The 26,044-nt window shown below is 35.4% G+C and overlaps 2 protein-coding genes across 2 annotated transcripts; both read right to left on the minus strand.

Annotated features, from left to right (window-relative positions):
- Window positions 1–1,394: 1,394 nt before the first annotated feature.
- Window positions 1,395–3,971, minus strand: LOC147539742 (L-type lectin-domain containing receptor kinase S.6-like). The gene has a single exon (XM_086642528.1). It carries the CDS (start codon window positions 3,606–3,608, stop codon window positions 1,530–1,532), a length of 2,079 nt encoding a protein of 692 aa, XP_086498654.1. The 5' UTR covers window positions 3,609–3,971; the 3' UTR covers window positions 1,395–1,529.
- Window positions 3,972–16,066: 12,095 nt separating this feature from the next.
- Window positions 16,067–16,438, minus strand: LOC147539743 (uncharacterized). The gene has a single exon (XM_086643171.1). The coding sequence runs from the start codon at window positions 16,436–16,438 to the stop codon at window positions 16,067–16,069; it is 372 nt and encodes a 123-aa protein (XP_086499297.1).
- Window positions 16,439–26,044: the final 9,606 nt, after the last annotated feature.

Raw genomic sequence — 26,044 nt, forward strand, 5'->3', positions numbered from 1 at the left:
TAGACAAAAGAATCTCGCAAACAACTCCTTCGGTTTACTAAGCCCAAAATAGTTTTTTCTTTCTCAAACTCGTTTATCTAATTTAAATATATTTCCTAATTTTAATAATGAAGGACTAGAGAATGTATTCCAGGTACCTTCCATAGGCCGAAGTGGAAGACTACTCCTTTTTTGGTCAAGTGATATGACCACAATCGTTAATTATTCGTCTGTCAATTTAATACATATCACTATAGTCGATCAATTAGATGGTGTAAACTGGGACTTAGTCTGTATTTATTGACTGCCCCGAATCCAAAATCATCATCCTTTTCAGAATGACAGGCTAAATCTACGGGCCTTGCCCTTGATCACAAACTCCTTCTGTTGCATTGGGGACTTGAATAATATAGTCAATGTTGAAAAGTGGAGAGGGGTAAGTGCCACTCCTATCTCCAATCAAATTAACTACTTTATTTCTCAGGCTGGACTAATAGATCTAGGGTTTAATAGAATGTCTATACATGGACAAACTCTCGAGTCTCGAGCTATTCACCACTTAACACAAGAACGGTTAGATCAAACCCTTTTCTTGGCTCTTACAATTCTCAGAAGCGGGTCTTTTTCATCTCCCTAGATACAATAGCGACCACTCACAAATCCTTCTCAAAATTTAAGGTAGATGGTCAAGTCCTAAGGACTACATCTCATTAAGAGGTTTTTGGGTCAAAACATGACCAATATAACAACACTATTCTCAGACAGAGTTGGGAATCTAGCCTGCATAACCAGCTCCGTTGGCGTTTTGAACCCTCAACTCTATGTAAGTTGGTTATTGTATGAACCAACCATATGTTAATTTGACATGAACTAAAAGTTTATCTAGATACCGACTGACAAGGCGGGTTGACAAGCATCCAATATTTTGATTTTCTTTCGGGTTTCTTGCACCATTAACTCGTCATTCGGAATGATCAATCAAAAGGTTAAAATTGTGACACATTATGCTGTATGTACATGTCTAGAATTCTTGACATAATTATAGATCTTCCTGTGGTTTTTTCGTCTAACTATATCATTTCTATGTGCAGGATTTTGTCGCTTGATTTCGGTAAATTATGCAGGATCAGATTAGAGGAGATGGTATAGCTTAGCAAGTTTCACATACTTGGCCGATGTATATAAAAGGTTTTATGTTCAAGTTTTGCTGCAGTTCGTCGGCTCTGATATTTATCTGCCTCAACAAGGCTTTATAGGCGTATACCCGTGTGGGTGGGAAAAATATTTCTTCGAGTTTTCTACAGTTTTGCTCATTATGTACATATCAGATTATCTAGGTTCGACTCGGAGATGATAGCAGATAATAATATGGCCAAGTACAGGAATGAAAAAAAAAATTGGTTATGGAACTGTTCTGCACTTAATCTTTTCTTTGTTTACTACTAAAGTTACAGAGTCATCTACGATCATTGTTCGTAGGAGAGAAAGAGAGAGATAAAGAAGAATCGAAACATCTTGATTTCCATTACTTATATTGATTAACTGGCTATTCAAGAAAAAGTGCTTTTAGGGGTTAACCATGGTGGATCAGAATAACAGATATTTTGATTTCCATTACTAATACCTTCTCTAGGGCGAAGTAGTTCTTCGGTATCATCGGGTAAATGACTTACGAGTCTAACAACTGGTTTTCTTGCAGGTAATACAGGTAATGGAGCTTCTCCCTTCAGAACCCTAGCTGCTTCCTTCACAGTTGGCCTCTCTATGCAGTTTGGATGTACACAAGATAAACCCACCATTAACATTCTCTCCATCTCTCTCTTATCAAACCTACTCAATCTATAATCCGCAGCTTCTATCAGTTTACCTTTACTCCACTTATTCCATACCCAATCGACGAGGATAATTCCGTCATCTTCCACCGGTCGTCTTCCAGTAGCAACCTCCAACACCATCACTCCAAAGCTATAAACGTCCGACTTCTCAGTTGGTACACCTGAATGTACATATTCCGGTGCAACACAACCCATAGTTCCTGCCGGAATTGTGGCTTCCCTTGCACTTGAGCTACGTTCGTAGAGCTCTGCTAAACCGAAATCACCGAGTTTTGCATTGAATTCATCATCGAGCATTACGTTACAAGCCTTGACATCTCTATGAATTATCTGTTTTTCGCATTCTTCGTGTAGGTATATTAATGCTGATGCAACTCCAAGAACAATTTTCAGCCTATCTTCCCATTTCAGCACGGTTGGCGAATCAGATGCTCTGTGTAAGAACTTGTTGAGATTTCCATTAGGCATATATTCATAAACCAGAACTAGTTCATCTTCCTCACTGCACCAACCTTGAAGCTGAAGTAAGTTCTTGTGTTTTAAGCAACCAATCATGGCTGCTAATTCATTAGTGAATGGATCATTGAACGGGTCGGTGTTGTTTATCCGACTGAATCGTTTAATGGCGACTTCCTTGCCAGAAGCAAGACATCCTCCGTAAACGATTCCCGACCCACCTTCGCCGATTATTTTACTTCGATGAAACCCCCTTGTTGCTGATTTTATCTCAGACAGTGATAGTCTTTTAGGTACTTGGTTAAGTTCAGTTCTGCAGAGATTCTGATCAGCTTCAGTTCTATCATGGCTTCCTTTCTTTCTTATTCGATACCAACTTATGATCCCAACAATCACTGCAACTAAGAAGAAAAATGCTGCCCCTCCAAACCCTAGAACTAATTCTGTTCTGTTTCTTCTTTTTGATCGAAAATCGACATACCCATTTTCAGAATCATTACACATAAAGCAGCCACCTTCTTCCCTAGTATCAAATGGAGTTACAGAAGGGATCATCCCAAATGTTCTAAACCGCCATTTTTCGACAATATGTAGAGCTTCTGATCCTTTTCCATTCGAAGCGGAAAATCCGACATACATGAACTCTTTAAAATACATAGAAAGATCAATATGGGTAGCAAGAATTGGTCTAATAGATCTTGATCTTGAATAACTTATCCAAACTTTGATCATCTTCTTGGAATCTAAGTATTCAATCCAAACAGTTGATAGTTTTCCATTCTTTAAATCAAAACCCATTGAAGTTGAATCAACAGAAGCAAATGAAATAACTGAATTTATATCAATACCTATATGATTATCACTTATATCTTCAAGAAATGGATCGAAACTTGTATCGAATTCTATAGCTATAAATGATTCTTGAATATTTTCAATTGGCAGACCCATATAGCCAACAGAATTACTGAATGTTCTTGGATTAGATGTGATCAGAAAGGTTAACCCATCTCCAAAAGAAGAAGAAGAAGAAGAAGGAGATATAAAGAAGGAAAATCGAGAAGTAAATGAAGCAGTGGAATTAGTTGTGGGGTTGAGAAATCTAATTGGGTTACTGTAAATAGCTCTTCCAACTCCAATGGAAGATGAAGAATCTTGTTGGGTAAGAGAAATTCGACCTAGTTCTTTAAATTCTGCATCACCAAGAAGAGTGATGTTGTTGTTGTTCATTGAAATTAAAGCCATTGATGGAAATGATGAATTCAGAATGAGGAAAAGAAAGGGGAAGAAGAAAAACAGAGTCCATGGAAACAGGGTTGAAGAAGAAGAAGAAGAAGCCATTGTTCTGAGAAATACAGAGAGTTCTTGATTTTTACTGGGAAAAAGATTTACCCTTTTGATTTCTAGCTAATCCTGTTTTTTGATCGTTAGAAGCGATCAACTTCTTTCAGAAAATTGAAAGCAATCAAACAGAAAACTACTAACTTTTAGAGAGAGAGAGAGAGAAAAAGTGAGAAATTTATTTGGTATAATCCTGTCTTCACCATTGTCAAATAAATATGGACAATAACGAAAACTTAGAATTTGTTTACTAATGGCAACCAGGTTGAAACACGGGTGCTCGGGGAAATGGGGTTCAGTTATCGTCTCTTAGTACCGGGTAGAAATAGACAAGTCTTCCTCCCATTACAAGCACTTTAGCGGCTAGGTCGAGTAAATCTTGAGCACGTTTAGCTAAGCAGCACGGGGCCGTGGACGGTATGTGATCTACCCTTTTGTCACGTGGATCGAACCGTGTATGGACCGATTACACCTTTCATTAGTTTTCTTCCTCCAGATTTACGGGCACCAGCACGAACTCGGTAAGGTGGATCACAAATAACTACATCCAACATCTAATAAGTGTAGCAGAAACAACAAAGAGTTGGTCAAAACAAGAACTTGTGGGCTTCATGTTAGAAGTTAAAACAAGAACTATATGCTGCTAAATTATAAATCGTCGACTAGATAGACTAAACACTAACTCAGACAGCTATGTTATATCATCATAACTTCTCAGTTGTGGACAAAATCGTAAGCGATTTAGACTTATATAGTCCAGTTCAAGCCACTGCTCCAATGGAATATTAACCCTTTTACATCTTCCAATTCTGTTACATTACGGTGGCTGGATTCCTTAAAAATCTTAGTATTATTCCTACCCTTCCAAAAGTATCAAATGATTGTAAAGGGGATCAGATTCAAATAATCCTTTCTTGCTTTCGGATTCTTTGTATCCTGCCATTGAATAATTGCGTGATCAATTGACCTCGAGAGGCTCCAATAAATGTTGAAGGCGTTAATGAAGTAATACCACAAAGCCATGACCACTTCGCCATGCACCAAAATGTGGTCTGTTTTCTCTTCCCGCTCCTCAGAAGGAACACATTTATTCACAAGCTGGAGCAACCTCTTCTTAAGATGGGCGACTGTGTTAGAAAAATTGCCTTCGGGAACAAATAAAGATGAATGGAAGAGGGATGGAGATTAGAGGCTTGAAACGTGTACGAGGTACACTTTCCTTAAAGCATTATTTGCTCCCTCTCGATCGAGATCACTTGAAGGTTCAAGGCAAATTGTTTCCTAAGATATGACAAGCCTTTGTGAAACTACACCAAGTAATTTGTGGAGATTTCACTTAAGTAGCATTAGAACATATTTTAGATGGCAAAGGAGATTCCGACATAATTTCTACATAGTTTTTACTACACTTTCAAATCTGTTTTGAGAAAACCTTATTTATAGAAAACAAAAGAACACTTTTCAAGTAGAAAAACTTTTCACAAATAGATATATCTATCTAAATAATTTATCAAAAGATATAACTATTAGACATCAATTTCAAATTCAAATATTATAAAACTAATTTCTAATTTTGTAAAATAGCTTAATTAATAAATTGTCCCAAATTTCCAACAATCTCCCACTTGGACAATTATTAAGTAAACACCTTTGCCAAAAATAATTATTAAGTAGTATTGATAGTTATTTTAAATTAATTCTTCATTATTTATGCTTCATGATTTGATTTATCATGCTTAGGTTGTGTTTGTTTTTTTGTGGAGGTCTGAATCTTAATTGACTGAATTGAATTGGCTGAATCTGAAATGTCTATATTATTTATGTGTAAGATGTTTGTTTTCTTTAATTTGAATAATTGAGTCTGAATTGAAAATTGACGTTTATACCCTTAAGACCCTTATTAGTCTTTTTTATGAAAAAAAAATCTGCCTAATTTCTCTTTCTTCAAAACTAAAAACCCTAATAATATCTTTTGTTCCTCTCTTTCCTAAACTCTCTCTGCCGATGGCTGCCTGGTAGGGATTCTCTCTCTCATTCTTTGTCTCTCTCTCTCTCTCTCTCTCTCTCCCTCTCCCTCTCCCTCTCCCCCTCTCTATATCTAAGATCTAAGAGAGCTATATCCATCTCTATATCTCTACACAGAGATATAACCCTCATGAAGAATGAATAAGTTTGCCCTAGGTTTTCTGGTGTTTAACTAAAAATCCTAGAAAGGGAATGAAGGCAGAAGAAGGTGGCGATTCTGGTCGTTGGTGGTGGTTCTTGTCAGTGGTGGTGATGGTGGTTCTGGTCGGTGGTGGAGGTGGTTATGGTCGGTGGTGTAAAATTTGAATCTGGCTCAAACAGTGATTAGATTTGTGTTTCTTAGGTCGGTGGTGGAGATCAGATCTGCGTTTCTAAATCAGTGGTGGTGGTGCTGGTGGTGGCGGCGTTGGTAGTGGTATTGCCGGTGGTGGTGGTGGTAGTGTCGTCGGGGGGCATTGCCGGTGGTGGTAGGTGAAAAAGATAAGAGGGAGAACAAAAGCATTTTCTATTTTCACAGGGGTAAAACAGTGATTCAACACATTTCAAAAGTTGGACTCTCTTTTCAGACTTGTTTTAAAGTCTGAAATGAGTGGGCTTGTTTTCAGCCCATTCAGACAAATATCCAATTCAACCCAAATTTTCTTGATAAAAATAACAAACATCTGAAATCTGAAATAAGTCTCAATTCAGATTTCATATCTGAAAATTTTTAAAAACAAACACAACCTTAGATTAAATTCTTTGATAGTCTATACTTATTAGTTGATGAGTAATAGTTGGATAATTTTATATTCATACCAATGGTGAATAGATAAGTAATTAATATTGTTTCAACGGAAATATTTTCCGGACTTTAGATAGTTCATATCCTAAGGTCCGAGTAATAGAAAAGAAATTTATATTAATTTGTTAAGGGAGATTCTGTAGGCCCCCCTCCCCATTTTTGTTAAATGGACCCCTCCTTTAAAAGCGCCCCCCCGAATCTCCCATTTGGGTTAGAAGGACCCCTCCAGAAAAAGACACTCTCCCTTTTCTAGTTTGACCTAACGGTAAAGTTAACGTTGTTAGGTCAAAATTATTCAAACCAAGAAAATGTCCGTTGACCGATCAAAAGCCCCACCTCTCTTCATCTTCCCCATAACCTCCGTTCTTCTTCTTCTTCTTCTTCAAATTATCCCATCTCTCTGTAAAATCTATCACCTTTATCACTACCGCCATTTTCATCTCATCTCTCCCTCATTCTCTCTCGGTTTTTCTCTCGTTCTCTCTTTCTTTCTCCTTCTTTTCATCTTCATCTCTTCCTCTTTCATCTTCTTCGTAACCCTAGGTTTTGTTTTTATTGTTTTTTTGAAACTACAATGATTTAATACTTGAATGTTGAATCTACTGGCTAGCAACACAAGGAAGAAGATTTGCGGACCTTATTTGAAAGTATTTCGTCTAGAAGCGGGTGAAAATGAAGAGAGGAAGAAAACCCCCAAATGAGCTTTTTGGTGGCACCAGATTGAAAAGCTACTGGTGGAAAATACGGTGGGTTTGAGCCGTAATATTGCATAATTCGACCTAAGACCACCGGAAATTGGTCCAACAGCTACCTGCTCCAGCAGCTACTTGCTGGACCAATTTTCGGTGGGCTCAGGCGAATTATGTAACATTTTACTGTGGGCTCACGCCGAATTATGCAACATTTTACGCTGGACTCGGTCCGTAAATATTGCATAATTCGGCCTGAGCCCACCGAAAATTGGACCAGTAGCTCTGTTTTATCTTCTTTTTCTTCAACTTATCTTCTCTCTCTGTAAAATCTATCACCTCTATCACTACTGACATTTTCATCTTCATCTCTCCCTCATTCTCTCTCGATTTGTCTCTCGTTATCTCTCCCTCTTTTCATCTTCATCTTTCATCTTCTTCAAACTCTAGGTTTAGTTTTTTGAAAGTTTGATTATCACCAAAGTGGAAGAAGAGGAATGTTTAGGGATTTGAGTTTTGGAGAGATTTAGGGTTGAGATATGTAAATTGTTAATGTGGGTGATATACACCCTTAAAGTGAGTTTTTTTTAAACCATTGCAAGGGGGGGGGGGGGGGGGGGGGTTAACCAAACAAGGTCAATGACTATTTACCAAGTCAATGATTTCATGGGGAAGCCTTTTAACAAAAATGAGAGGGCCCTATAAAACTTCTCATTTATTAAATGTCTTTTTAAGTGTTTCATAGGTAGATTCAAACTCTCTAGGTTTTCCCCACATTGATTTTATTGTATTGTTATTATTTGTCTTCGTTTTAATATTTTATCATTTTATCTCACCAATCAACTTTGAACGAAACCCGTACTAGTTCTAAGTTTCAGAATAGGTTTCACTTAGTCTTTGAGGATCGATCCTGGTCTTAGTGGGTTTTAACTACTTGACGCCCGTATACTGGTAGGTGGAGACCTTTTAGGGTAACCTTTTAGGCACATCAATCATGTCCACTACTAATTTACTATTGTCTCTCTAAACTAGATAACTTCAACATGACTTCATCTTCTTTCTCCTACATATTTTTCTAGCAATCTCTTTATCTCTACAAACTAAACAACTACAAAATGATCAATTCATATTTAGATTTTATATCCCTCTCATTAAGGTTGTTAATTGTCAGAATTGTTAAATATATTTCTTAAGCCATTTGCACCAATACTATGCAAATTAATTTCTTGCACATCCGTATACACGTAAAATGCTAAATTTATACAGCGAAAGATATAGTTGATATCTTATGTGTGAATATGTCCCACCAACTATCAACTACCTTTCATCTTTAATGTCGACGAGTCTTTATGGTTAGTGTATGTTAGGTCTGGGCAAACAATCGATCGAGTATATATGTGGATACCATTCTCTACATGTTGCAATTGTTATTTTTTGTTTCAAACTCAATACTCTAAGTCAGATATTTGGCAATAAAACTATTATAAATTTTAATTTTTTCAGTTTCATATTTTCGTTGGGATCCTTTCAGAATAAAAAAAAAACATATACTACAAGCAGCTTATATGATTCTTCTGATAGTTTGTTGTGATCCTTTCAGAGAATATTTATTCCCACCCATCTCCTATTTTGTTCTATATCTATATAATAAAACAGAAGGGAAAACGGTGACCGGGACAAACATCCTTTTTTAATAAAGGATATTGTCTAGAAGCCCTTCTCAAAATTTAAAATGTAGTCCTTCGTAGAAATAAAGTTACCTATTTAAAAAACAATAATCGTTTCCTTCTTAGAAATAAAATAACTAATTTAAGAAATAAAGAAACAAAATAAATTTCAAGGGTTGAAAAAAGAAATTGAAATCTCTCTCTCTCAAAAGAATAATAACTAATTTAAGAGAAAAGAAACAAAAAAATAATAACTAATAAAAATCTCTCTCTCAATAAAATATAACAATAAATTTCGTAACATTTAATTGATACAAGTGTCCGTGTCCTAGGGCACGGGATATACCCTAGTATATATATATATATACTAGAATAAAGGATGATTGAAATTTACCATTCTTCAAACGACAATTTATTCTTTTTTTTTCTTTAGTTTTCATGATTTTCATTTCTTTCCGTACTATCTTGATCTCATGTCAAAGTTTTTTTTTCGTAAAATCACCTCCAACACCAGCACTGAGGAAGTATAAACAAGTATAAATTGGAGGATGCATTAGTTTTTGGTAGAGTTATTACTATATAAAATGTCATTCTTCTTCATCCCCACATTTGGAGAGGTGCCTCAAAGTTTATATGGTTTTATTGATGATGTTTAACTGAATTTTTTTCTCTAATAGATATCGAATTCTTAAATCTAAATTTAATCAAATATCTGATAAATGATAAATTTTGTAAAAAATGAAATTAAATAATAAACGTTATGTTTATAAATTATGTTATTTTATAAATATATATAGTATTTGTATTTAATATTCATTAACTAATACAGGAAAATTTATAAATACATGACCTTTTATTTTTTAATTACACGATAATCTATTTTTTAATTACATGATAATCTATTTTTTAATTGATAGAAGAATAGACATGGTTTGGGTCATATGTAGAAGTTTAAAAGTGAGAAAAAATTCAGCCCAAAGTCAATCAAAATCCATTTGTCTGCCCGAAAGACAACAAGTCTGCCCGATAATATATATATAGGCCCCTTATATATATTGGGTTTTTCTACTCTTTCTCTCACTCGCTATTGGTCAAAAAGATGAATGGAAAGTACCCTCCCATACTAATATTTATTTAACATATATATAACAAAATAATAAATAAACATCTTTAGTTAATTTTGGTTTAACAAATAATTTTATGACTGTTTTTTAATTTAAAGAACTGTCTAAAGGGTTTATTGTATTTAATGACAGATGAGACTTCTGGGGAAATTTTATTTGAGTTTATGGCTATGTTAGAATTGATATTAATATTATTGGTGAAAATTATAAAACTATCTTTCTCCTATTATCTTTATTGTTTTCTCTGAGTTATTACTTTATAATAAGTATATTAAAAAAATTATAAATAATAAATGTTATCTTTATAAATTATGTTTTATATTTATTTTAATAACTTATACTAATTTAAACTTTTTGGTTGTTATTAATAGATAATATTTATTTTTAATAGGCAATATTTATTTAACATAGCATATTCGAATTACAAGTCCCTTTATATTGTCAGATGGTCTAGATTTGAAGCTTAGGACGCATAAATGTCTAAGTATATACAGTCACAACTTCGATATACAAATGCACCATAGAGACATAGTCTACCTCGATGAGTAAATTTTCATGCATCACAAACTGCGTAGCTAATTAAAATATACAACGCTCGTAGGCCACAGTGGACATCTAGTAAGTAATAAATCATGGTAAAGAATCTTATAGAATATTATATAATGTGATAAGTGACATGCCACATCTTATTCCTTTTGGCTTCAATAAGTTTTTTGCTCAACACACAGGCTTTGGTGATATTTTGACAACATTATCTTTTTTCTTGTTGAAAACTTGACAAAATTATTTGACTCAAAAAACTATTTGCCCATTAACCTTTTTTCTTTTTTTTTACTGTTGGCACTATCAGTTTCCACTATAACCAATCCAAAAAATTGAAAAAGAAGTCCTAACCACCTCTTTCATTTAATGCCTAAATTTTTGCACCGGCCATCGGCCACACTCTCATCTCCTTTGATTTCAACAAGAATTACCATGGATGTGAATGTATAGCAAAATTGGGGAGTGCATTCAAAACTTCTCAAAAAATGTTAGGGCAGATTGGCTATCTGACGGACAATCTTTTGTTGAGGGTGGCTAAAGGAACCCGGTTAAATTGCAATTTACGTCGGGTGTCTATAGCGACGGGTATGGCCTGGGGTTATGCGCGCTCCCTTCGACTACACTAATATAATTTTATTTTACGTTTCTTATGTCTTCATCTTCTTCGTGTTTTCGCCATCATCAGGGGCGAGCCCACATAGGGATGCGCTAAAGGCACCCTCAAATGGCCCATGGCCCACCTACCTATGAGACTATGACCGTCCATGGCCCACCTACCTATGAGACAAGAAAATTCAACCCGTCATTAATTGAGGAAGTAAAAAAACTCAAATGGCCCATGGCCCACCTACTTATGAGGCTATGACCGTCCAATTCAACAAACTAACGGCCACAACCCACACATTCACTGTAATCAAACAATTAGAAAAAAACCTTAAAAAAAACGGGAGTGCTACATGTACAAAGTTCTTGACAAAATTCTTGACTTAATGACTCATTTTCCCTTAATCAGGAATTTTAAACCCTAATTGTTTACGGTGAGGGTATATCTTTTTCTCTCTCTAACTTCCAAAATGTCATAATGATTATTTTTTATAGATTAGTTTCAAAATAATTTTAATTTATTATCAATTTTGAAATAATTAATTTATATTTTATGTTAATGATTGGTGTTTGTTTATATTATTTTTAATGCATTTCGTGCGAAAGGTAAAAACTATGTACAATTTGGTTAAAGGTATGCTGACATGGTAAACTTTTTGTTTTTTTTTTTCTATAGCGTATGAATTTGTTATTTACTTTTGTAAGAGGGCAGTTTCTAACAGCTTTAGGAGGCGGTTTAACAAGATGGCTATACGCGGTTTGAATTGGGCAGTTTAACAAGATGCCTATAGGCGGTTTGAATTGGATGGATAGTTTCCAATTTTCTACTCAATTTGGAGTCAGCACAATCCAATCCCACCGGCTTATATCATATATAAATAGGGGGGTTTGGATGCTTGTATTCGATCAATTAACATCAACAACAAACACAACTCTTCTAAAGATAGAGCAAGTGAGAGAGAAATTTTGTTCATAATTTTGAGCGGTGTTTAATTTCTCGGTCGTCGAAGATCTAGTATAGAAGGTTAATTTCTATACGGTACCATCTTGGGACGAACTTGCGGGTTGTGTGAGTCGTCTTCATCTATCCTTCAATAAAGATTTCTTGTTCGCCCGAGGACGTAGGCTTTAGGCCGAACCTCATTATTTCTGTTCGCATAGTTAGATTTTGGCTTAGCTTTTCGATAATCTTCATCATCGGATCAATTTCTGGGATAGGTTCGATAGCTTCCGCGATTTTTAGTTCTAACAACTTTAACTTAAGAGTGCCCCCACATCAAAAAGTTTCTGGCCTCACCACTGGCCATCATCAGGCCAAAAAACCACCATGAAACATTGATAAAGATTTGAACTAGAAAGACTCCAAAACAAGTAATTTCAATTCGTTAAATCTTTAAAAAATATATATTTAGATGTAATATTGAACAATCAAATTCGATTAGAATTTGTCACACCTATTTACCAAAAAAATCATGGTAATTGTCTTAAAGCAAAGTTAGGACAAGATAACAACTCGAAGTTCTCCCTTAAAAATACCATCATACTGGTCTCAGAGGGTAGGGATGTCAAGGGGGCAGGTTTGGGATGGTTCACCCTCTTTTCAATTTCATCTCGTCAGTAACGGATTGGGAAGTTTTAAAGGTAATGTGTTTTTCTGTTAAGAGCAATGTATTTTGCATTCAGAACTTGGTCAAAACAAGTTGACCGAGTTTAGTTAGAGGCAATGCCATCTTCTTTATTCTCCATAAAAAACTGTCGGCCGAAATTCAAAGATCGTAGGGCAGTCGACCTGAAATAAAAAAAAAACTTTTCTCTCTCTTCTTCCTCTTCCTTCATCTTCTTTGATGGAATAATGACACTATAATGATAGGATCATGTCCACGTTTCCATCAGACACTCGATCTAGAACATAACTAAATACCTCCAAAGGAACTCTAGTAATACCGATGAATCAGGTAATCCCTTCTTTCTTCAACTTCTGAAGCTAGGGAATTGTTTCATTTACTATATATTACAACTTCAAAACAATTTAAAATCTTCATCAAAGTGAAAGAGGGAAAAGAAATCCCTAATTGAACAGTTAGTAAGTATTACCATATCAATATCTCCAAAATCAATATCATGGGCACTGCAACATATCAGCATATTCAAGTTGCAATCAAAACCATCTCCATAACAACCACACTTTGTTGAAAGGATGAACTCCTCTCTAAGAACTCCAAATGCTTTCAGCCATTTCCCGTTTTCGATTTAGTGGTACCATAATACCTAAACCCAAATCATCAATTCACAAAAACCTGAAATTCGACCCCTGAGAAAACAAAAAGGAAGTAAATTGCAGAATTAAAGTGTGAAGAAGTATCGAAGAAATTGATACCAAGACGAAAAGCATTCACGAACTATATTAATGGAGTCTTGTCTAGTTACATGACCAAAACACCTTCAATAAGAGAAGAACCAAGTCCCACAGATCTAAGTTTGAGATTTGTTGTTCAGATACAAATCTGGTTCCAAAGTAAAATGAAGAATAAGAAGGAAGAAGAAGATATAAAAAAAAAATCATGTTAGGTCGCCGACCAGACGTTGTCGAGCGGCAACTTTACGTCGTCGAGCGGCAACTTTACATCGTCAAGTCAAAGTTTGATCAGGCATTGCCTCTTGATCACACATTGTCTTTAATTAAGTTAAGGACTGCCGCGATATTGCCTTTAACAACTTTGAGAATTGCCTATAAAATCTCTCAAACGGATTTTACCGTCTCGATGGTTAATTGGGGTAGGTATTTCATTTTATCATACCTGCCTGATTAAAAATATCATTGTCGTGCTGTCCCACTCTTTTAATATAAATGGGTCTTGTAGGGTAGAAACGAATTTCAAAAAAGTTAGTATTTTTTTTTCCAAGTCCTGTATTAATGTTAATAAAATTTTGGACTTTGGTTTTATCAATTCATAACACTACAAATAATTAAGTAATAAATATCAAAATAAAATAGTTGAATTGATAATATTGTTATAAGATGGTGCGTGCTAGCCTTCAAGACTGTTAGTGATACTGTCCGCTTTGGCACACCTGTAGCTCACGGTTTAAATGCCTCACTAGGGAAGGATGCTTAACCTCTTAAGAGGTACACACCCTCCCAAGACCACATCACAGTAGAGCAAATCGTGTTGATAATGTGTCATAGGATGGTGCAGACCAGCCTTCCGGGTTGCTAGTGATAATATCCGCTAGGGAATGCACACCTGGGCCCCACGGTTTTAAAAGGCCTCACTAGAGAAGGGTGCTTAACCTCTTAAGAGAAGCACCACACTCCGTCTCACCACCAATGTGGGATTGTTTTACAACAAATATAAAATTAACTTTTTAGAAATATAATGTATATTTAGTATATGACATGTTAATCGAGTAGGTATTCAGTTTACTATACCAAATCCGCCCAGAACTCTGATCATTTTTTTTAACTTCATCGTATACCCGCCCCGGTTAAATAAACGGGTCGGTAAACCATTCCCGTTAGGGACTGGTTTGGACGAAGATCTGTTGGTTCAGACTAAATTGCTACTCCTAAGTATGGACTCGGATTAGATCCCTTGGGTCGATCGGAATCCGCAGTTTTGGAGTCAAGGGAGATTGACTGATCTCCTTGTGCGAACGGCCAAATAGCCTTTCTATGGGATGCCTTTAGCCACTATTTGCGTTAAGCCTGTAAACAGTAGCTTATCAGGTCGGATATAAGCATATCCGTGTCTGAATCCGATAAGCTATTTGAATATCTGTATCCGATAATTCCGACGGATATTATAAATCAATATCCGAATCCGATAATATTAACGAATATCGGATAATATCCGACATCCGAAACTTTCACAAAATTTCAAAATTTTTTTAAATTTTTTTACCATTAGATTAAATAGTAAATCTCAACCATGCATTTTATATAGGGAGTTCTGGCCAAAACTCCCTAAGAAATTATGACTTTAGTTAAAAAGGATTCATCAAAGTTTTTTAGGCTTCACCTCCCTGATGGCAATTATGTAATTTTCAATTTCAGTAAAAAGACCAACCTAACCCTAGTCTAAGAAAATACCTTGCAAACACCTTGCACTGCCTTGCAAACACTTTGCACTGCCTTGCAAAGCCTTGCAAACACCTTGCAGAGCCTTGCAAACACCTTGCAGAGCCTTGCAAACACCTTGCAGAGCCTTGCAAACACCTTGCAGAGCCTTGCAAAAACTTTGCAGAGCCTTGCGAACACCTTGCATAACTTTTGCAAATACCTTGCACAACCTTGCGAACACCTTGCAGAGCCTTGCAAAGCTTTGCACATACCTTGCAGAGCCTTGCAAACACCTTGCAGAGCCTTGCAAACACCTTGCAGAGCCTTGCAAACACCTTGCAGAGCCTTGCTTTGGGTACCGTTATTTTCTATTTCATCCGCGTCACCTAAACTCATAGGGATAAAGTCAAAAAGAATTCAGATTCATTACCGTACGATTATCTTTTCTTTAACTCTTTTCTCGTGACACTACCAACTACTAAAACCGTTGGATCATTCTCTCCATTATGTTAGTGTTTCAAGCTTTTGGTCTACCAACAGATCTTCCAGATCATCAAGACACACGATACGATCAAAATGAATAATAATGGTTGAATCACAAACACAAATCATTAGATCTGAAATCTGATAAACCAGATCAAAGATGAAATTTAACAAAATTAGGGTTAACTACTGTAATAAAAGTTCAAACTTCAATATATACATCCGTACAGAGAGAGAGAGAGAGAGAGAGAGAGAGAGAGATTTGAACAAAATAAAAAGAAAAATATCATCAGATCTCCTCCGTAAAGGATAAAAGGATTCAACGAAGACAAACCAGATCTTGCTTGCTGACCTAAGTTCTTCCAAGTAAAGTCGACAGATTTTGGTTGGTAAAAGACTAAAAAACAAAATAAATAAAAAAACATGATAATCGCCTAAAAAACTATCGGCGCCGGAATCGTACCGGAAAACTGACGAAACTTAAACATCAGATCTGATCGGAACATCAGATGCAAGACGAGAAGCTATAGCTGAATGATACATGATATCATGAAATGTAGCTGATTCCATCGTCTTCATTCGTAGTTGTTTAGCTTTTTCTTCGGTGAAACAACCAGGCATGAATCTAGATCTTGAATTTGTCAGATCCGAATTTGATTCTAATCTGTTCTTCGACGATGATGATGATTTATCTGGTTTATCGATGTAATCAGGATCAGAGTTCCACGCAAAAAGTGGAGTCCACCAATTAGCCGATTGATTTTTTCGATTGTTTGTGTCAGATTTACCGGTACCGGAGTAGGCACAGGCTTGGATTCCGGTAGGGCGGAAGTTGAGGATAGTTGACGCCATTGTAGAGAGAGAAAGTAAAGGATAGATTTTTTAGAGAGATAAAGTAAAGATTGGAATAAGAATGGGAAAGAAAGTTGATGATTTATAGGAAGGAAGAAGAAGAAGTAAGAAATTGGATAAGATTGTACACACATGGATCTACGTTTGCTCTCTTTCTTTAACACTTTTTTACCAAACTTTATCAGGTTTTGTCATTATCAATGGACGGAAGAGGCACCGAAACTACCGGTTAATATTTTATTTTGTTGACTCAGATTTAGTGTAAGTGAAGAAAACCCCTATCTTTATTACCGTTGACAGTTGAACGGTCTTGTGACATGGAGTTATGCCGTTTACGGTCAGCAAGGTGGGTTTGAAGAAGTGAGTTATGGAAAGAAAGGTCAATAAAATTATTTACTTTTTACCCATAGATTAGCATGCCAATACATTTGCCTTTCTACAAAGTTGACATTGTTTCTTAGACCATCTCCCAGTCAGGGACGGAACCAGAACTTTTGTTAGCGGGGGGCCGAGATATTCTAGTCATAAACTAATTCAAAAATTTATACGCAAATAAGCCATGAAGATTTAACACAAATCAATTTCATTCCATTCCATTCAGAACTACAAACTTAAAAAAATTCAATTCCATTCAAAATATATACAATCAATTCCTCCCACTAGCCATTTGAATCGTACCTACTTAAAATACATTTTATCGACATTATTTAAACGTTTACTTACAAATATATATATACATTTATGTAATTAACTTGTAAGCACAAAGAAGAGGGTGTGTGTGAGTGAGAGAGAGATATATAGAGAGAGAGATTGACTATTTTTCTAACAAATTTACCTGTTCTCGATTACAATTAAAGAGACAACCGACTTTGGTTAATAATATGAAACTTTGAATGACTCGAACTAATTTTTCTTTATAATTGGAACCAATATATATATATATATATATATATATATATTGGATCCAATATATATATATATATATATATATTAACAAATAGAAAAGCACTAGAAACTTATAATATAACATACCATTGAAATAATAAAAACTTACCATTCGAAATAGAGAGGCGGTGGAAACTAAGGGCATTAGGTCATTTACTTATTGATGTCTAGGAATTCTGGTGGTGGAAAGAATTTATGTTGTGTTAGATTTATTTGAGAAAGATTAAGTTGAGTTGGCTTGGGTTGAGTTTATTTAAGAAAGAATGAGGGTTTGTTAAGTTGTTGGGTTTTAGGTAGGGCCATTAAAGGTAATGTAAAACTATATTTTAATATAATTAAATGGGCATAATTGGAATGCTTAAGGGTCAGGGGGGCCATGACCCCTCCTGGCCCTTGAGTAGATACGTCCCTGCTCCCAGTCAAAACTTAAGAAAACTACTATCTCTTCGTCTCTCCCTCTCTGTTGCAGTTTGTCTAAATCTCTATGGAAATCAGAGACTTTGTGGTCACTAAACGTTTTATAGTCGTGAAATTCTCTCGTTGAAGTCTGGTTCCGGCGAAGTGAACATTTTCCTTCGTCGGAACAGTGTATGAGAGGGAGAAATAGTCAACGAAAGATCGGTCGAGAAACAATGAGAGATCGAGAGAGAAAAAGTGAAAGATCGAGAGAGAAATAGAGAGAGAGAGATAATGAGAGAGGAGAGATCGAGATAGTGAATAACAGCGAGTGAGAGCGGAAAGATGAGAGGTGGACAGTGACAATAGTAGTCGGGATGGTGGTGGTAGGAAGTTGTGGTGGTGAAACTGATAGAAAAATAAAGATTAAGGTACTATATTGGATCATGTTAATTTTTAGATTAAAAAATAATGTACCTACAAAATTATATAAAAATGAAAGATTATTCTTTACAACAAAAACCGCGGCCTTATGGAACACCATTTGAGAAAATATGAAGGGGGCCTTTAGGGAACACCATTTGAGAAAATATGAAGGGGAGATATTTAGGTGTGCACGTGTTTATTTTTTTTGTACACAGAGACTAGTGTTTTGGTTTCTTCTATAAGAAATGGACGGACGTGATTGTGACCCCGTTTCTCAAATTCTATCGTTACAGTCATTATCGGGAGATTTAGAAAAAAGTGCAGGATACTGACTTCCCACCGGCCATTTCGTCTGACTCTAATTTTTCTAAAATCTAGAATTTACTCCAAACTTTTACCGATTCTCATCGCTCGTTTCTGTCCGTTTTAATGCTCGTATTTCGAGATTATATTGTCCGTCAGATTCAAATCTTGAGGAAAATCGGGGCAACTTGATGTATCAATAAACATTTTCTTCGCTCTTACCTCACCCCTCTCCTTCGTTGCTGTCATGAAAATGACATTAATGCCCATGCGCGCTCTTCTCATGGGCTTAGCTACTTGCAGCCCGTGATAGATTTTCTAAATTTCCCACAAAGTTATAGACATCCAAAGAATTAGATAGATTAGTGGCTCCACACTTGAGGTCCAGACTTGGAATGCAATCATTGGTTTTGTTTTTCCTTCTTAATAGTTTTATTTTCCCTTCTCAATGTTTTTGAGTTTTGTCCTCTAAATTTTCACTTAATTTTTATCTTTTTATGTAGTGATTATAAAGATGATTAAAGTTATAGTTCACTGATCCACAATCATTGTTTGAAGTTTCGATTCTATCACTCGCATTAACTAAGAGTAGTATAGGTCTTTTATGATATAAAGTTGTGGTACATTTACTATGGAGTCACAAGACTAGCAAAATTACGTAGGGGATAATCTTTGTTATTCAAATTGTTGTTAAGAAATCCATTAAAATTAAGCTTAATGAATATTTTAACTTTCTAAATCATCAACTGGCATTTGAAGAAAAACATTAGGATAAATGTTCGATGACTAACATAGTTAACCAATTGTAAGTGAACTAAACATTCCGTCTTCCAAGCAATAGTTCTAAGAATCAAAACTTTTACCATTTGTTTTATAGTAATTTTAGGCCAGTGGTGCATCAATTCAAATCCTAGTTCCGCACTTATATCTACTGCTACTAAAAACTGACATGTCGCACCATACTAGTAGAAACCTTTCGTTTAACACGACACTTAAAACTGACAAATATAAAACCATCTTCTTTCCACTTCAACTGTGATTGGGAATGTTATAAAAAGTTTTTGGTGTCTGTCAAAAATCCAAAATATAAGATCAAATATCAATCAACTGTTAAGAGAGGAAAATAGGTAAAATTTAGAAGTCTACGGCATATCTTGTCCAGATTTTAGTTGTTTTTCGGCCATATTTGTTCTATTTTAGTACGAAAGCTACCTCTAAGTTTATAAATATGAAATTTATTTATTTCAATGATTTTTTATCTACATAAATTGATTGGTAAGTAACAGTGAACTAATGATCAGGCATGAAAGGAGAACCAAATCAAGTGCCACCGCACAGTTACTCGAAGTGTCTAGACAAACGGCTCAGTAGTAAGAGCATCTCCAATGGGACACTCTAACAAACACTCTAAAAGTCCTAGTTGTCAAGGGCCAATAGAGATTCTCTTTCCAAAATGTCAATATAGAGACACTCTAATTTTTGTTGGTCTCCAATGGAGATCTCTAAAGTGTCTATACTTAATACACATGTCCTTCTTCAATTCAATTGATAAAAAGTAGTTGAAAAGCAAGAATTTTTATTGGTTGAAATTTAAAAGTAACACTTAGAGTGTCTCAAGTAGACACTCTCATTTTAGAGTTTCTCTCTCTAGACACTCTACAATAAATGTGTCCACCTCATATTAGAGTGTCTAATAAAGTGTTCCATTGGAGATGATTTTTAACAAAAACTCCAAAAAGTCTATGGTTGTGTTTGTTTTTTTTTTTTGTCTGAATCTGAATTGGCTGAATCTGAATTGGCTGAACTGAAATGGCTGAATCTGAATTGGCTGAATAATTTTACGAGTTAGCATGTTTGTTTTTTCATCTGAAATATTATGTCTGAATTGAATTTTTTACATTTATACCCTTATAGTAAAAGAACAATTACTTCCAAATCTTTCAACAAAAAAAATCCAAATCTTTCAACAAAAAAAAAATCCAAATGTGTGTTAATTTAACACTAATAACCCCTTGAATTAAAAAACTTCCACCACCAACACCACTACCACCACCACCACAACCGAACCAGCACCACTAACCACCACAAAACCTGAATAAAAACTATCTACCGATTCACAAGGAACTCCTTCTCACTGATCATGTACTCGTCTTCATGCTCCGTGCCTTTCTCAAGTGAGTCAGCTACCTATTATTAAATCAAACAGAGAAGTTATTAAGTAGGTTGATTATTTTCTATCAAGACCATAGAAATTAAAGGAATAGTAAGCCCTGATATCTGTCAAACTTCCAAAACTTAACAAAGCTGGGAGTTACTTATCAGCATTATCACTACGGTAAGTACAGCTCGCATATGTTCATTACAAGTAGCAGTATCCCTAACAAGAGTCATGATCATGATTCAAGCATTTAATCATGATCATGATTCATTTATTCATTCAGTTATTTGATATATAAGTATTGGTTTAAAGTGAACAAAATTAGAAAACTTTTAACGACATTGAAACAAATCACTAGGCCACGAAAAAAAAAAAACGAGTAGTTAAAGTGAATATATCTACCTTATAAGTGAATATAAACAATAATCTTGAAGTTTATATTCCTTATAAGCTTGTACAACACAAGTATATCAATATATATGTATATGTACATATACACACTGATATGCACTTTCTTGATTGAGACCTAGTTCTGAAGTTCATGGATGAAATTACTGTACATACTGAATAGCATGAGAGTGTGTAATATGTATATGTCATTACATTTCTATAGTCTGATTTTTTGCACCTTTCTTCTACAGTGCTTACTACCTAGGACCACCCATGGATAAAGAGAGAGATAAAGTATGTACTAGACATGCATCATATCATTACAAGATTCTTCTCTTTCTTCCATTTCAAAAAAAAACCCTTAATTCTTTAACCAGCAAAAACCCTAGTTACTACTTTCACACATTCATTTAAATTCATCAAAACCTGTACCAATTAAACCAACAAAAATTCTTAAAACTAAGCAAACCCATTGTTGACTGAGAATAGTCCGGCACTTGAAATCGTTGAAAACTATGCAGTAAATGCACCATTGTTCTTCGAAGACTTCAAGAAATCAATGATGAAAATGGGAAGTTTGAAGCCTCTTACTGGTGAAAATGGGGAGATTCGTCGTAGTTGTAGGATTGTTAATTAGTTAGTTTAACTATCGATGTCTCTGTAATCTAGTATCGACGATGATCATGCTTGTGTAAGTACCCTTTTAGGTACTATAATATCTACTCTCATATAGTAATGGTTGGGCTTTAACTAAGATAAGTAATGTTCGAATTTCGAGTCTAGAAATCAACCAAGTAGTAAATATTGGTGTTGTAAAACTCAATTAACAACCTCTTCCTGCAATTTTTTGTGGGTCTTGTGAAATCAGGATCAATCAATTCAGGCAACTTCAATATCTAATCTAGCATAAACTGACCTATTCCAGTTCAGCCTAGGTGATGTTTGTCCCTTTTTCAGTTCGTTTGAGTGGATCTCAAATCAACCATTCAAACGACTTCAAACATCAAAACTAAGCAAACCCATTAAACCCTTTATAGGGTTTATGACAATATTAGTAAGTAATAGTAGTTCAAAAACTGCAAAATAAAATACAGAAATGAAACTAACAACTTATTGAACTTGTTGAGAGAGAGAAATGATCATTACTAGGTCCCCGGTGCTGCTCACAACTAGGTCTCCGGTGCTGCTCGTCGCGCTCAATAGCTTCAAATTGGCGATCTTATGGAAGGTGAATCAACAAATTCTGCGATTTTGACAGAGGGTTTAAGAGAGAGAAAGTGCGTGTGTGTGTGTTTTAGAGAGAGAGAGAGGGAGGAGGGAGGGAAAGCATAAGGACTGGAACTCAGCTGGAACCCTAGGGTTTTCTGAGTGAAGAAGCCGAGAAGAGAAGAGAAGAAACTCTCGATTGTTTTGATTTCTAATTTTTTTAAGAGGGTTAAGTTCGTCATTTTACTCATTTCAGATTGTGTCCTTCATTTTCAGACTTGTTTTGAAGTCTGAAAATATGTGGACTTATTTCAGCCGAATTCAGACCTTGGGACTATTCAGACGTCAATTCAGATTTTGTGAAAAAAAAAAAACAAACGTCTGAAATCTGAATTGGAGACCAATTCAGATTTCAGATCTGAAATTTTGAAAAAACAAACACAACCTATGTGACACTCTAAGTGTTAGAGATTGAGTGTCCCATTGGAGATGCTCTAAGTTATCCGATCATAGTCAGGAAAAACATACACTCCAATAGACGATTGATTCCATGAAAAATCCTAGGGACCTCGAGATCCCCATTTTTGTGAAGGCAATGTACGGCACGTGCATGCACGTGAGCCAAAGCAATACACACAACTTGGTCTACTATGGTGTGGAAGTTGTTTTTCCTGGTATCATCATGCAAGTGGAGTGAGTAAGATTATTTTCGAATCAAAGGATATCCGTTTTTCCAAGATCGGGTTGCCTTCCAAGGTCATCTGCCAGTTAATTTACCTATATTTTTCCATTCTTGAAAACTTCAAACCAAAGGAACCCAATTAATACTGTGACTACTAGCTTAGTGACTGATTTGGGTTTTATGTTTAAAGAAGACAAAATTAAAAAAGTATAGTCAAATTTCTTTTTTTTTTTTTGTTGAAGGAATCAAATTTTGTTTAAGTTTCATCTATTAATTGTGAAGTCCATACGCAAATAACTAGTACTTAAAACTTCCAAAAAGTAATAGCAACTTCTGATGTGCAATTGTCAAGAATTCGAGACACACTGACTATTCAAAGACAAAAATTTAATTTGGAACAAATTTTGGCAAGTTAAACACGAGAAAAAAAAGGTTTTGTAGGGTTTTGAAAATTTTGAGTTCTAGTTTTAGGGGTTTAGGGTTCTTAGATCTTATCTTTCTCTTTGGGAAGATCCTTCACCAATTCCCTTCCCTTTCTTTGATGCCATAATCAACAATGCTTCTCCAAAAAATTTCTCTCTAGAAATTTGGTTGTTGGTGATGAAGATTAAGTAGTAGGAAGAAGAAGACCAAACTAAATCAGGGTTTATGGAGAGGGAGGAGTTAAAATAATACATCTAATTCTAAGAGGACTTAAGTGAAAATAATAGAGAGTTGTCCCCTTAAAAACTGGTGTCCATATAAAAAAATTAATTTTTCTAGTTGTCCACTTAAGATAGTTGTCCATATAAGAAAAATGGTTGTCCACTTATTGGCCACCATAATAAATAGCCTCTTCTTATATTTCCGCTTAGATAAGAGATCACTGATTTAAACAATTTTTTTACAACACATTTACTTATCACCAAGATTTTAGGTAATAAAATCTTCCCTACGTTAAGTTTGTGGCCATCCAACTCAAACGTGGTGGGCTTAAAAGCGTGGTGGACCCATAATCCACTAGTCCCACACGTGATAGGCTTAAAAGCCACACGTGCTCCACGTCAACCGAAAGAAAAAAAACACACACGTGTTAGACTCAAAGAACGCCACACGTGAGGGGGCGTGTGAGAATATTCCTACATGGGAGAATGGGTAACTAGCAACCAAGAATGTAAAATATAGGTTCTCTCCACTCATTGCCAATTGGTTTTGAGTTGGATGACCACTAACTTAACATGGTATCAGAGCTAGGCACACACGTGATAGGCTTAAAAGCCACACGTGTTCCACGTAAAAAAACACACGTGTTAGGCTCAAAAGAACGCTACACGTGAGGGGGTGTGTGAGAATAGTCCCACATGGGAGAATCGGTAACTAGCATCCAAGAATATAAAGTATAAGTCCTCTCCACTCATTGCCAATTGATTTTGAGATGGATGACCACAAACTTAACACCCTAATTTAGGAAAAATCCCTAATTTGATCAGTGATATAGACTTTTGACTATATAAATAACCAAAATGATCCTATGCCCGGTCAATATTCCGACTGAATTCCGGCCGAAGTACTTGACAATAGATCCTAAAAAGTCCTATCCTTGATTCTCTTATTTGTACACCGGCCACATACCCCGGTAGGGATTCGACCGGGATATTGGCCGGACATAGCATCAGGGCTCATATGAATAAACTCTAAAAACATTTGGCGCCAAGAAATGAGCTTCAAGGCCTTTGACTTTTTTGACTAATTTTGACCAAAGACCTTCAAATTGACTTAGTTTCTATTTCTAGGTAAAGGTTTTTGTCTTTTTTGTTAAGAAGGAAAAGGTCTTTGTTTTCAAGCCAATTTTCAAGAAGTGTAGATCCATCCAGAGTGAAAGTTAAGAAAGTGGGTATATACCTCAAGGATATGACTACAAGAGACAGCTACGACAAGGGCAAGAACAAGAACAAGAACAAGAACAAGAACAAGAACAAGTACAAATCATGCATCTTCTTTAGTGATTGCCCTTTAAGTAACCACATATATTACGACGATCCATAATCCAAGTTTTCTTTTTTTGCCAAAAGCATGTTCCCCAAGTTCATGATATTGACGTTTTCCAAGGACCATTCATGCATTTCCACCCGTTGGCATAAGGTGTATAGAGTAATGAATCAAGAAACTAACATTACAGTCACTTCGGGACCCTACTATCGTTTGCAGGGTCCTGGAGTGACTATAATACGATACGATAGTAGGGTCCAGGAGTGACTATAATGTTAGTATCTTGCAATGGTGGAAATGCATGAATGATACCTGGAAAACGTTTCTATCGATTTCAATGTAAAATGTCAAGGTGATCTGAAATTAGGTATGAAAGAAGAAGAGTAAAATGGAAGGGACGAAGAAACTTGAGGAATAACAACTATATTGGATGAAGCCAAGGCCATTGAAGGTGCTTTGTTTAAGCCAAACAGGAAAAATACTTGAAAATGTCAAATACTAAACAACATTAGGAAATAGTACTTCTTTGGTGAGAAATTCTTTTTTGATTTTGTGGGAAAGACTTGCCTAGAAACACTTTGTCACTCTAATGACACAATTCTACAAGTTTTACTTTTTGAATTCATTTTCTTTTTATGAATGAAAGTTCAGTACATACGGTAGATTAATTTTATGAAAAAAAATACATTTTGTTAAACATATATTTTTTCCTAAAAGAATTTTATAGCATCACTAAATGTTGTTATATTTACGGAAAATATTTGAAATTAAAAATATGCACTAAAATCATGTATAATACATAGGATATGTCTATTACTTATCTAACACCATTAAAAGTTGGAGACAACGAAGATATCTCTCTTGGAAAAGAAGTAGAGATCAGATCTTGGAGGTCTAACTCTACTTATGAGTTTATCTACCTATAGTGATACTGAAAGATAGAGAGATAGAGGGGGAGGTGAGCTAAGTGAGAAACGGGTTGGGGGTAGTTCTAGGGAAAAACATGAAAGAAACATGTGGGTGCATGGAATTTGTGGTGTACCTACATGTGGGTGCATGGAATCGGTGATGTACCTACGAGATTGTTTTTCTTCTTTTTCACGTAGATTCGAAGAAGCACTACTTTATATCT

The sequence above is a fragment of the Eschscholzia californica genome, unplaced genomic scaffold (assembly GCF_041429995.1).
Source record: "Eschscholzia californica isolate CP2 unplaced genomic scaffold, dmEscCali1.0.p SCAF_5, whole genome shotgun sequence".
Classification (NCBI taxonomy): Eukaryota; Viridiplantae; Streptophyta; class Magnoliopsida; order Ranunculales; family Papaveraceae; genus Eschscholzia; species Eschscholzia californica.